At 45.0% G+C, this 13,135-nt stretch overlaps 1 protein-coding gene across 7 annotated transcripts in view; it reads left to right on the forward strand.

Moving 5' to 3' along the window:
• Runx2 (RUNX family transcription factor 2) overlaps nt 1–13,135 on the forward strand; it is a 319,119-nt gene that overhangs the window by 92,116 nt on the left and 213,868 nt on the right. For all 7 annotated transcript variants that reach the window (XM_060369678.1, XM_060369677.1, XM_060369674.1 and 4 more), the window contains exon 5: nt 874–978. In XM_060369678.1, the coding sequence (XP_060225661.1) occupies nt 874–978 (105 nt within the window). The remainder of the gene's footprint in view (nt 1–873; nt 979–13,135) is intronic.

Below are 13,135 nucleotides of genomic sequence, written 5' to 3' on the forward strand. Positions count from 1 at the left end.
CCATTGCAAATCTAACTGATTACAACTGTCAGTGAGTCTGTAGAACAGAGGCCAGCGTCTTCTGGAGAAAGCAGACGTTCAGATCTGTTACCACACCGTTCCTGCCCCCACACCATTATCCATCACTTTTAGCTCATTAGTTTGTAGCATCAGAGGGGATTTATCATTGCAGAAAACCTCTTCAGAAAGTAAAGCTTCGTGATTGCATTGAGAGGTGCTTAGCAAAAAAATACGTTGCTTTAGGGAGTTCCTTCAAGATTTAGCAATGAGATGTATGTTAGGGAGGGGTGAACTGGGAGGAGAAAAACTGTTCCGTGACACTGCTCCATGATGAAATCTGGTACCACAGGCGCGTAAAGGCCTGGACAGGAGATGGGCTCCCATTGAAATGATTCCCACAACAGCTTTCCTCTTTCATCTTATTGCATTTCACTTAATGCCAAGGCCATGTGAAGTAAATAACATCACCAATAATAATGTGCTATTGTTCTCTCAAGGGTTCATGACCTGATCCTAAATAAACACTTCTAAAATTGTCTGCCTTCATGCGGGTTGTGTTCCTGATCGTTGGAGAAAATGGAAGAGCAGAGAGGCCTCTTTACGTGGCTCTGGGATTTTGTTTCCACTACCAAGGAGATTGTTTAGGGGATTGGAGGCTTCTTGCATGGAACCCCAGGAAAGATGTAGATCTTAATCACGTACAAATTTAGAAGTGCTTTCCAGTGGCTATTGGAGGGTTTGTGGTTTACAGGAATGCTTCCTGATTGACGATATCTCGGAGATGCTTCGGAGAAATTTGGATGTCTATATTATTGTAGGCTCATCAATATCACCCATTTATATTCACTGTGTTTCTCTCTCTTACATCTGCAGGCAAGAGTTTCACCTTGACCATAACAGTCTTCACAAATCCTCCACAAGTGGCCACTTACCATAGAGCAATTAAAGTGACAGTGGATGGTCCCCGGGAACCAAGAAGTAAGTACTGGCCTTTCTATTGAAAATGCTAATAGTGTTTGTGGGGACCCCGAGAAGAATTTATTCTGAAGGAGTTAGTAAAGCTGTCACTGCATATGGCTTTTGTAAACTTTGTCATATTTTTGCTTATATTTTTTAGGAAGGGACAGTTAATAGAACTTTACAGTTAATAGAAAATAAAATTATAGCTTAACCTTTCCCACAGAATTGCTTTAGGCTGTATTACTTTGGGGAACAAGCAGATAGCTAATCAGTCATGATAATGTTTAGCTAAGAAACTCTGTTCCTTCATTCTGTAAAGTGGGCAGGGCCACAGAGACCCACCAAGGCCGAGGAAGCAAGTTATAAACTTAAAAATCAAAAGCTTAGTCAAAAAGCATTTGTGTGTGTTTCCCATGGCCCAAGAATTCGTTTTAGCTCGCCCACTCAGTTCCCTTTATAAAGAGCACAGGGCTTAATTACAAAGGATTTATTTGCAAATGATAACTTGTTTCATTGTTACAACACTGTTGTTTGGTCATTTTCTAGTAACTGTTCTAGACAGTTCCTTTAACAAGAGATACAAATTAGGGTTAAGTCCACCTTGGTTTCTTTGTCTGTCTATTGCAAAGTTTTATCCAGTAGTCAGCCAAAGGTAGGGAACTTATTCTGTCTGGGCCAATATTTATTCTCTTCCTGAATCTGGATCAGACCGGATTGACTTTTGCCCCGTGCTCCTGCCATCCCCACTGATTTGAGCAAGCTTGGCATAGCAGCGTTAAAATACATTTATAGTGTAAAGGTTATTCAAAGTTGAAGTGTGAAGAGTTCTGTGCCTTGTAATAAATATCATAGAAAGCTCTGCCTTTGCTGGCTGAATATGTTGGAGTCCTAGGCACTGCAATTAGGAAGGTAAATTTGGCTTAGGATGGGGGCAGACAGAGGCAGAAGCATTTGTTCTATGATGATACCCAGATAGTGAGGCTGGACTCTCTCCTTCCTTTGAAGAGAGGAGGCCTAGATGGCTTTGCCTTTACCCATGCTGTGTATGTTTTAGCAATGGGATCCTCTAGGAGCTCCTGACCCTTATGCTGCTTCCTTTGTCACAAAGGCTGACTGCTTGGATGAGTGAGGGAAGTTTCCTATCCCAAAGAAGTCTCTAAGAATTATTTCCTCCTCCTTTCATGTGTAAGGCTTCCTTCCAAATTCCTAATGTTGGGTCAGTGCTGGCCCTGTCTGTTCAGTTTGGGAATGCCCTATTAGATATTTTAGTTTGTGTGTGTGTGTATGTGTGTGTGTGAGCCTCTAAATCTTTAGTCTCAAGGGTCAGAGGTCATGCAGCCCAGAGGAAGAGAGCAGATCAGGGATATCTTAGCTGGTTTGGGCTTTGCTAGCCTTTTCTGGACTGCCATAAATCATGGTTGATTTCCTTCTGAGGCAAGACATCTTCCAACCATTTACCCGACAAGCCCTTGGTTTGCTGAAGAGTCATTCCCATTTTCCTGATGCATAAAGTGGCACAATAGCCTTTAGTATTTATTCAACACCACTAATATTTGCCTTTGAAAGATGCTGGTTCCTGCCCATCCCAGCTGCCTTCTTCTGTGCATAGAAAAACCATTATTGTGTGTGTGTGTGTGTGTGTGTGTGTGTGTGTGTGTGTGTCTGGGATATGTGCTGTGTGTGTCTGTCTGAGGGTATGCGTATTTAGAGTGGAGATGGGTGCTTCTGACTTGATGGTTAGCAGAGAAGAAGGGAAGGGTTAGTGCCATCCTGTTCTAAAAGAGATGGCAAGAAGGTGAGCAGGCTGATGGCTTTCTGATTCCAGTGTATGGCAGGATCTCATTTCAAAAGTTTTTTTTTTGGGGGGGGGAGGGAGCAGCATGAATTGGCTGATAGGTCTACTGATCTGCGAAGACAGACAAGTGCCCTGAAGGCCATGAGGCCTCGGAATAGCGGATACATGCTGTATGTGTGATCTGAGTTCATTCTTCGGGTAGTCCTCAGGGAGGATGGGAAGCAGACACAGATCTAGGAGTGGAAGAACATTGGTCCTTGTAGTATTTTTTATAAAATTAATGCTATCTGGAAATGTAATGACATTTTCCTGCCACTGCATGGTCACTTACCTGAGTGTAGGGGTGTATCTGGGATCAGTCACTGGTTAACCCTACAAATTGGTCAATGCCGGAGTCTATCCTTCTACCTTGCTTCTTGGCCATCTGCCACAAGGACTCAACTTTGCCATTTTACTGCAAAAGCAGTCCAAGTCAATACACAAACAAGCGGTCATAGCAGTGTTTAAATAAAACGTTATTTACAGGGTCACATGGATGGCTCATCAATTAAGAGTGCTTACTCGTAGAGGACCCTGGTTTGGCTCCCAACACTCTCATTAGGTGACTCACATCGTGCTTATAAACTCACGTAGGCATACACACATACACAGAAATAATAATAAATATATCATTTAAAAAATACCCAAACTTTGTAAAAACAAGTGGTGAGCCAGTTGTGACCCACCAATTGTAGTTTTCCATCCTTCCTCTAGATTTCAAAATGTCTAATTTTATCAGCCACCAACAGAGAAAGGCTTTTAGTAAAGGACTCCCCTATATACATCGATAATCAATATAATTGGTCCAGTTTATCTTCCCTCCAGTTATAATTCCCAAAGTTAGCTGTGATTTGCCATCAAAGTAGCATATTTCTGTTTGTTGCTTGAATTGTTTGAAGGACTGGGGGGCTTTGTGCTATTGGTTCCGGTTTATCAATGGGATTCCCTGCTCTTCCCTTAAAGACCTGAGTGTAGTCTGAAATCATTATTTCCAATGGTCCAGATGGCTGGATAAGGACACATTCTGAGTTCACTAGTTGGGCCTGTCAGGGCGCTTGTCTAAAATCCTGAAGCCAGCATTTGCCCGCTTTGCAGACAGACATGGTCCCCAACTGTACTTGGCCTTATTTTTCTCATCATTGAAGACTAATGAAAATACTCTCTTCCACATCAGTTGCTGTGAGAATGTTAAACGATACGTGGGATGTAAACTAGGTAGCGTAGCAGCTGTCACGTAGGCAGTGCTTGTGAAATGTCAGCTATTACCACTCTGTCCTTCTCCACTGTCAGGAGGTTTTGGAAGACTTTTTACTGTATGCATCCAGGAAACAGGGGCCATGTAATCCGCACTCCACTGCGTTGTTTTTCTCCCTTGAATAAAGCTTTGCTAATTTTCGCACAATAGTAGATGACACTGATCCGTGTTCTAAATGGTGCTTTGAGCAAATATTTACATCACACTGCCTGGGGAGAGCCGTGCAGGACTGATGAGCAACACTTTTGTGTGCTACATCACAGTACCCAGGCAGGGTACTGGGTGACACCCGAATCCCACTCGAGGGCCTCCTTATCAACAACATATCTGCCAAGACTTGCTTTTCAGTCAAAACTGACAGGACTCATCCTCCCGTGTTTTCTGTCTCTGGCAGCTGGGCCAGGACTGTCGCATCACAAACAACTCCCTTTCTTAATATACACATCTGGCGTTGGCAGTTGGACTCACTTCATAAGAGCACATGATCATCAGTCATTACAAGATTAAAAAGTACCCCATGGCATCATTGATGTTTTTCAACTTTGATCTTCTGCAGTTGTGATTCATCTCAGTTATAAAACTTCCCTTTAAAGCAACGTAGCCCGTGACTTATTAGAACCTTCATCTTAAGTAGCGTAAACACGAGCACGGTTGCGCGTTCTTTGCAAGATGCCATTTCTCTCCCTGGCCCGAGCTTATCATTTTAAGACATGACATCATACTGAAGATCCCAAATTTGTAAGCCTTGTACGGAGGCACAGCGCTTTGACCTTCTGTTGGCAACTTAGCTTTGAAGAGCAAGTGCCGTCTGCTCGCCAGCAGGAAAAGCCGGCGCAGCGTTGGCAGCCACAGTAATGTGTTTGGATTTCTAACCCTTTTACACATCACTTCCTATGAGGATCCTCCGGTCCACTTATGCACTTGGCTCCAACTACAGCCTGATTTAAAGAATTTCTGCAGGGAGGTGGAAACTCAGTTAACACGGCCATGTTCTCTAGTTAGGGAACTGACTATATTTTGAGTTAGGGAAGAGGACTGATGGAAATAGACGTTGTTGACTGAAGGGGATGGAAAAGGTAAGTCACTGTGGTTAGAGTCATCTGAATCATCATGCATCTTCAGAAATGATTCCCCAGGCAAATATTTAAAACAATAACTAGTTTAAAAATAAATAAATAAATAAATAAATAAATAAATAAATAAATGTTTTTCACTACTCCATGGGCTGGCCAGAATTAACCTGGGCAGTTTTTCTGATGGTCTTGTTTGGGGTCTGACATGTGGTAGCCATAGTCAGATGGTGGCCAATACTGGACAGTCCACAATGGTTCCATTCAGAGACCCTGGAAAAGGGGGTCTCCCTCCTCCATGGGGTTCTGGGGCCTCTCTCTCTCCCCACATGCTCTCTCGTGAGCTGTTTCTGGCTTCCTGCGTGGCGGTTGAGGGCTCCCTAATGCGCTGAATAGGGGCTGCTAGGCCATCTTAAAGCTCAGAGCCAGCTTCCTCTCCACTCTTTTGGTTAAATCAAGACACAGGTGAAGCCCAGATAGAAGAGGAAGTGACCACACCAAGGCTCAGGCATGAGTGGCAGGTGAGTGGTTCCCTGGACCACAGGTGCAATAGGCTTGTGCTCATGCTTAATTGCTGAGCTCCCTGCTGCAAGGTGGGGGTGGGAGTGGGGGAGAATTGCCCTCAAAGTGTCATCATTTGAAAGGCCCCTTGACTTTTAATTTTTTTTTAAAGTTTCGTGGAGAGACTCCCTTTTACAACCATAGCAAATTTTGTGAGTTGAGCAAATTTTACAAATGTGAGATGAATGAAGGGGATATGATCTTATGGTGCTGACACTAATCTACAGATAATACCAAAGTTAGACACATCAATATCCATAGGAAAGAAGAAGAAAAAGCTGTCACAAGCCTTGCTTGGCGACACAGTGCCCTGTAGAGGAAATGCAAATCCATAAATCGCCAAGCCTGAAGATCTCATAGTGTCTGTCCTCCATGTCTGACATACAGGACATGGCATGTGAGAGTGGATCTTTAACACTTCTGTGTGTTCAGCTTCCAGGAAGTAAAGCATTTACTCTCAAAGAGAGATTAGAAACGGCCAAGTCTAGGTTCCCTGCAGGACTTCATTCGCTGTGTCCAGCCACCTTCCCCTGTTATGTTGGGAGAACAGAGAATCCCTGAAGAACCCTGCCTTCCCCACAGCATTCCAACCCCTTTCCCACAGGTGCAGGACACATGGAGGCAGCATCTTCTCTGCTTGACTCTTTAATGTCTGGGAGGTTTTAAGGAAGTACAGGGTACTATTTGCCTTAGTACTCTGGTTTGCGTGGTTTGTGACCTGGGTCCCATGACCAAACCATTTCCTTCTCCTGTTTACGGATTTCCACTGCTCCCCAGTTCATCAAAAAAATTTATGTCTCCAAAGAGGCTTTATTTCTCTGTATTCTTTTTTTTTTAAGATTTATTTGTGTGTATGCATGTCTGTGCATATGTGTATAAGCCCATGGGTGTGAGCATTTTCAGAGGTCAGGAAAGGACATTGGGACTTCTGAAGCTGGAGTCACAGGTGACTGTGAGCCTCCCGATGTGGGGCTGAAAACCCAAGCGTGATCCCTCTGCAAGAGCAGTGAGTGTCCTTAGCTGCTGAGAGCCATCTCCCCGGCCCTTCCTCCGTATTCTTCAGACATGTCTGGTGGCAGAAGTTTTACCATACTACACTTGAAGGTCGGGTTGCAGCGGCATTATCATTGCTTTCTTCTGCTGCTCCGTTAGGCTGTTTCCCAGAGCTGAGAAGGGTAGAGAGGAAAGGTTAGCATTTTCTTTTCGGCATTCTAGATAACATCTGGGATGGCTCACCTTTTTTTTTTTTTTTCCCCTGCCATTGCTTTGTGTTCTCCTTGAGCTTTTTCTGATGGCCAGGCATGCATGGCTTTTTGCTTATTTAGGAAATGGCGGATGAGTATTTAGAACCTGGCTGCCTGTGAACAAGGGTGGGGGAGAGGTAAGCTGTGTTGCCTGGATAAAGAATAGAAACACTTTAAGGTTATTTGATATTTCTGGATACACACTTCCTTTGTCCACATTCTTGTTGCCTGTGGAGACACTTTGAGAAAACTTCCATAGGCCTTGTGCTGCTCTTGATGCCAGGGGGCCTGAAGTTTAGTTCTCCCTGAGAAACACCAGCAAAAATAGCCCTTAATTTCTATACATGCGTGTGTGTGTGTGTGTGTGTGTGTATGTATGTATGCTCATGTGTCCATGTGGGATGCACATGTACATGTGAGCGTGTCTGTGAAGGTCAGAGGCTGACATAAGATGTCTTCTTGAATTGCTCTCCCTCTTTTTTTTTTTTTTTTTTTTTTTGAGGCAAGGTCTCTCTCTGAACCAGCATCTCACCGATTGACCTAGAATGGCTAGCTGATGAATCCCCATCCTCTTCCTGTCTCTTCCTCCTCAGCCTTGTGGTCATAGGCCTGCACTGCTATGCTCAACCTTTAACGCGGGCGCGGGTGATCTGCACTCAGGCCCTTACGTTAGCATAGAGGGCACTTTACTCACCAAACCCTCTCCTCAGTCCTAAACCTTTCACCTGGGTTGGCCACTGTCTTCCAAAGTGCCCAGGCAGCAGACATTACAGGCAAACTCCATATTTTGATATTTACAGACCTGTGCATATAAACAACTTGGTTGGTACAGATGCCAATCACTTGGCCCCTCGCATATAAAACAGTATTTAAACATGTTAGTAACAGCAGAAAGATCCCTCCCCTGCCCCCTTTCTTTAAGGAAGCGGTGCTGGTGGAGGTTGGCTCTGGTATTTGGTGGAATTTGGTGGAATGCGCTCTCCAGAAGAGCAGTTTTAAATCTCTTTCAGTCCTTTTTTTCTGTTGTTGACTGACTGTCAGAAGCTGGGAAGGTGGCCAGGAAGGAAATGACACATCGAGAGGCATTCTGCGTTGTGCAACAGTCTGTGGAACTGATGCAAGGCTATATGGCCTGTTTACACATTCCTTTGCTAGCAGACTGCATAGCAGTAATTTAATTCAGGAGCGCATGGCATGCTGCAGCAAGGAGCCATGGCCTTAACATCCTTTCATGGCAAATTATCGCAGCCGTTAAAACATGCTCGTGTCCCTCCTGTGTACTCCCCTGGCTTCCCTTCTCACTGTGCCTTCTCATCGCCTGGGACTGGAGTTAACAGCCGTCTTTGCCGTGGAGGCCCATTTTCTACATGCATACATCCCAGCTGATGTATTTATTTCTAACTAAATATAGCATGGCAGGCTCTCAAATGATACGTGTGTTCTAAATCCACACACATTCTCCATCCAAATGTGTCAGTACTTTGTCAGGTCAGAAATGATTCATTCTTGAAATAGTGCTAGGGACTCAAAAACAAAAGATTGATTTCTTTTTATGGGGAGAGGTTCTTATTTGTTTATGAAAATGACTTTTCCTTCCTTTGAGAGACAGTGTGTGATAGATCACTGAAAGACTCCTTGCTTCTGTTTTGTGTCATGCAGAATTTTACCCAAGCACAACTGAATTTGTGGAGAATGATTTATACTTACAGATAATAAGGAAGAAGAGTCATTGTTTTACTTTTTGTGGTCATAATTGTCCCAAACTAGGATTTTTATATGATGACATTCATGCTGTCAACTAAAGCACAGCTTTCCCTTCACATAAAATTCAAGTTTAAGTTTCAGTTTGGGCAACTTATAGAAAAATAATTGCTTTTGACTTTCAAGTGAAATGAAGAGAACGTGAAGCCATTTAGTTCTTAAATGTTAATGCAATCTTATAAACAATGTGCAGAATAAGAGACTACCTGGGATAGGGTGCCCAAATAGCAAATGAAAGGATACCCCGTGCTTCTGGAAATTTCTCTACTCAGCTTGCCATTCCCTGGTGCTTCAAATCTGTTTGCCACTAGACCAAAGCCTCTCCATTAAAAGTGAAGATGGAGGCTTTAGCTTATAACATCTCCAGAAAGGGTAACACGGACTCACATTCATAGGCAAAAAATAAATAAAAATAACGGGAACCCTTTATAGGAGCAGATTTTAGGACAGAGAAGGAGAGTGATAGGTTGATTTCTACTTGCCAAGGTCTTAGAAAGTAAGAAGAGGAAGAAGCAGAAAGTAGACAGTGAGCCAGAGTGTACAGGTGATGAGCCGCCTTGATGACCACGGGCACCAACATTAAGCACCGCAGTTGGCTACAGGGCGGCCCTCACAGGGGTTACAGGTACTGTTCATGTCCAGTGCACCACTTGGTGCATTTTGCTGTTTTTGTTGCTGCTGCTGCAGCAGCAATTTTAAGGTAAGAGGTTTTTTTTGGGGGGGGCGCGGGAGGGGGGGCTTTTATATTTTGAACGTACCTTTTTTTTTGGCAAAGATTTTCTATCCTGGAATTTTTCTTGTTTTGTTTTATTCTAGACCCGCATAGCTTCCCTTCCCCTCCATGGAGGAAACGCACCCTATAATTTCCTTTTCTCTCACTGACGGTTGTTACCGGCTGAATGCTCACGTCCGCCTTCATAAAATCAACCGCGCTGCCTGCCCTTGCAGAAGGGTCCGCACACTGAGCTGCAGTCGCCTTCTCTCCTCTAATGTGTGATATTTTAATTTAGCTCCATTTCAGACTCTCAGGGTTAGTCATGAGCGTTTGCAACCCGTTTGCACCTGCCTTACATTATCCATGGCGCTTATCGATACATTTACCCACCGTTCTGGCCTCGGTTTCCTTTCTCTTGATCTAGATCCTTCAGCTTTCCCTTTGGTGACAGCCAATTGGGAGCGAGTGCTCAGCTTTTGTCCCTGAAATGTAAGCCATGGGTGCACTGGTTTCTTAAAAGTGAAGCGGGGCAGCAGGCTGAGTCTTCTCTGAGTGTCTGAGATCCACAGACTCAAAGGTTGACCTTTGAATTAAGACCATCAGGTCTTTCCTGGTTGGAGTAAAGTTTAAGAGAGTGGAATGTGAGGCAGATAAACACTCATGGAAAAGAGAAAGGGAAGAGGCTTTAAATGCCTGCAACCATGAGCCATGAAGAGTTCAGCAGTGCTTGAGGAGGAAGGAGGTGGGAAAAAAAATATTCCCTAAGAGGAAGCAGAGAAGGGGAGAGAAACAAAATCCCCTCCCCCCCACTACTTGATTTTTACCTGGCTAGACCATCAGTTGCCATGGAAATTTTTATTCAAATTTGTGTTAAAGTGCTTCAGATGTGAACTTCTCTCAACCCACGGGAGTAGCCATTATCACATGCTTATGAGTGTGCTTTTGGTCATTTTTAATGGCAGTATCGCCTCAGCACCAATAGATGCTTCTTTTAGATGTAAGTGGATCAGATGAAAGGGAGGTCAGAAAGTAAATGTGTGGACCAGAGAGACAAGAGAACTGTGCTCTAAGGTGCACCAGGTTGGCAGGGGTGATTTCAGCACGCAATGGTGTACCTCTCACTGGAAGCAGGAAGCAGCCGGTGGGGAAGAGGCCAGCTGACTTGGTAGTGTGCTGGTGTTTTCTGCCGTCCCATTAACCTTGAACTGCACCTGCTCCTTCTGCTACACTCATGCCCATCTTTCCACTTGCTTCCCTGGGGTTAATGTTCATGAGCTACACACTGGGTAAACAGGCCAGCATAAGTATTGACTGGGTAGGTGGAGCCTCAAGATGGCGTACGCTGTGCCTGGGCTTCCGTAGGGCTTGGAAATGAGTAGTAGTAAAATATGGCCCCCACAAGGCGATGATGGAGTTACCCAATGCAGACGGCTGAACAGAAAGCGAGGAGAAAGAGAGATGCCTAAGCCAAGAAGGGTGAGCCTGGGCTTCTAGCTCTAGAACTGTGGTTTCACTTTCACCTTCTTTACAGTTTGGCCCAACCTGAAAAGACAAGTGGCTATGTGTTGTACCCCAAAGATAGCTTCAGCAGGGAATTCTCCTGTTGGGGCTGGTTTAGATGAAAGGCGTGGCTCTGCCTGTGATGAGTGGAAGGTGCGGAAGACCCTCCTTTGAAGACTTGGGGCCGCCTTCTTGACCCGAAACACATGTCTAAGCTTTTCTCTGCATCTTTATTCTTTCAATGGAAATGGACATGAAGGCAACTTCACAGTAGCTGGGGATAACTCCCGAGGAATGATCATAAAGTACTTGGCACAGATGAAGGGCAGGGTGAATACCAAATAGTAATTATGTAGCGCCTTTCTGCCAAGGACTTCCAAATGCTGAGACATTACCTCATTGATTGTCTTTACAGCCCTGGCAGGGAAGCATCGAGCATTTTATAGGGAGGGAAACTGAGGCACGAGCACCCGAAAGCTAATTTTCCCTGTGTCACTCTGCAAGTCAGCAGATGATTTATAGCCCTGGGCAAGGATCCCAGGTCTCTTCCAGTTCAGTTATTCACCACGGGAACACCCTGATGTCTTTGTCGAGCCCAGGGCATTCCTGGATACCATCAAGAAGGAGGGGCTGTGAGAAACAAGCTCGGGTATACAGTAGCTGTGCAGATAGAGTAGAAGCCTGAGGACAAGGCAGCACACAGAAATATGAGGTGATACAGGCGTGTGTCTCTGTTTGTTCACTGTGCCCTGTATCCATTCAGCAGCATTTATGTGGTATCTAAGAGCCTTGCCTTTGGTGAGAGGAAGTTATCGGGTTGTAGAGGTTAACCAACAGTAACTGAAATAGAGCTAGCACTTGACAACATACTAACCTTCAAATGATTACACAACTAGGAGATGTTAGACACGTACATGCATGGCAAGAGGGATTAGAGAATAAACATTAGAAGACGGTGCTGGAGAGATGGCTCATGGGTAAGAGCACTGACTCATCTTCTAAGGGCATGGGTTCAATTCCCAGCACTTATATAGCAGCCTATAACCATCTGTGAGTCCAGTTCCAGGGAAGCCAACACCCTCTTCTGGCCTCCTCAGGCACTAGGCATGAAAGTTGTATGCAGTCATACATGCGGGCATAGCACATATGCACATAAGGTTATTAAATAATTTTTGAATGGTCAAAAAGAAGAAATTAATGATTGTTGGGGCCGCAGGAGTATTTCATCTGGCACAGTGATTGCCCAAAGCGTTGGGTTAAACCTCCAAGCACTGTATAAACTGGCTGTGACCCCAGCGCTCAAAGGTAGCAGCAGACCCTTACATCTGCGGAGCCCAGTTTTTGTAGCAAAGATAGGCAAGATGTAAGAAAAGGCAGCTTTACCTATTACATCTGTTCACAAGCTGTGGCGAAGGCCGCAAAGGGAGCTCACACAGGTAATACAAACCAGTGAGCAGTGGGGACAGGGACGAGCTCGTTCTAGAGTGACCCAAGGAAGGGCTGTCTGGGAGGGTGACATTTGTACAGAACCTGAACCATGAGGAGAGACCCCAGCTCCACAGAGCTGGGGAAGAGAGTCCAGGGCCAAGTGTATGCTGTATGCAGAGGACTTACCATGATCGAGATCAGAACTGAGTATCTGGTGTTGAAAGGAAGGAGGGCCTAAAGGTTGAGAAGAAGGACATTTGATAAAAAGAATAGGTAGGAAGCATGGATTCAGAAGCTGTGTGTTCAGCGATCTCCGGGTGGCTGGCAGGGTGTTAGATGAGGAAAACACACTGAACCCCTGTGTCTTTCTTCCGTTGGCTTCAGGCTCCCCACACAGTGCTCTTAGCAGGTCTGTGCCTCCTGAAGGAAGGCTCTGGGGACCGTATGTTCAGAGATGCCATGTGCAGAGGATAAAGCATTACACCATTTTTGGCTGACAGCAGTGAGTGGACCGGATCCGACCCTGAATTTGCTGTGGAGCATCATAAGCCACAACTTGATAGGGAAAGTGTGCTAAGCAAGACCTTGAAGAACTCTACCGAGGAAAACGTAGTGGGTATTGGTGGAGTGCGGATAGCTCTGGCCCTCGGTCAGAATACTGGGTCCCAAGCAGCAGGTGGAGTGGGCTTATCCTGCACATAAACCAGACAGAGCAGCAGTCAGTGTCTGCTGGAGTGCTTCTCCTTGGACTGTGTGTCACACATGAAGATCCCGGGCTTTTCTGGACAATGTGAAGTCATTCCAAAG

The sequence above is a fragment of the Meriones unguiculatus genome, chromosome 16, assembly GCF_030254825.1.
Source record: "Meriones unguiculatus strain TT.TT164.6M chromosome 16, Bangor_MerUng_6.1, whole genome shotgun sequence".
Taxonomy (NCBI): domain Eukaryota; kingdom Metazoa; phylum Chordata; class Mammalia; order Rodentia; family Muridae; genus Meriones; species Meriones unguiculatus.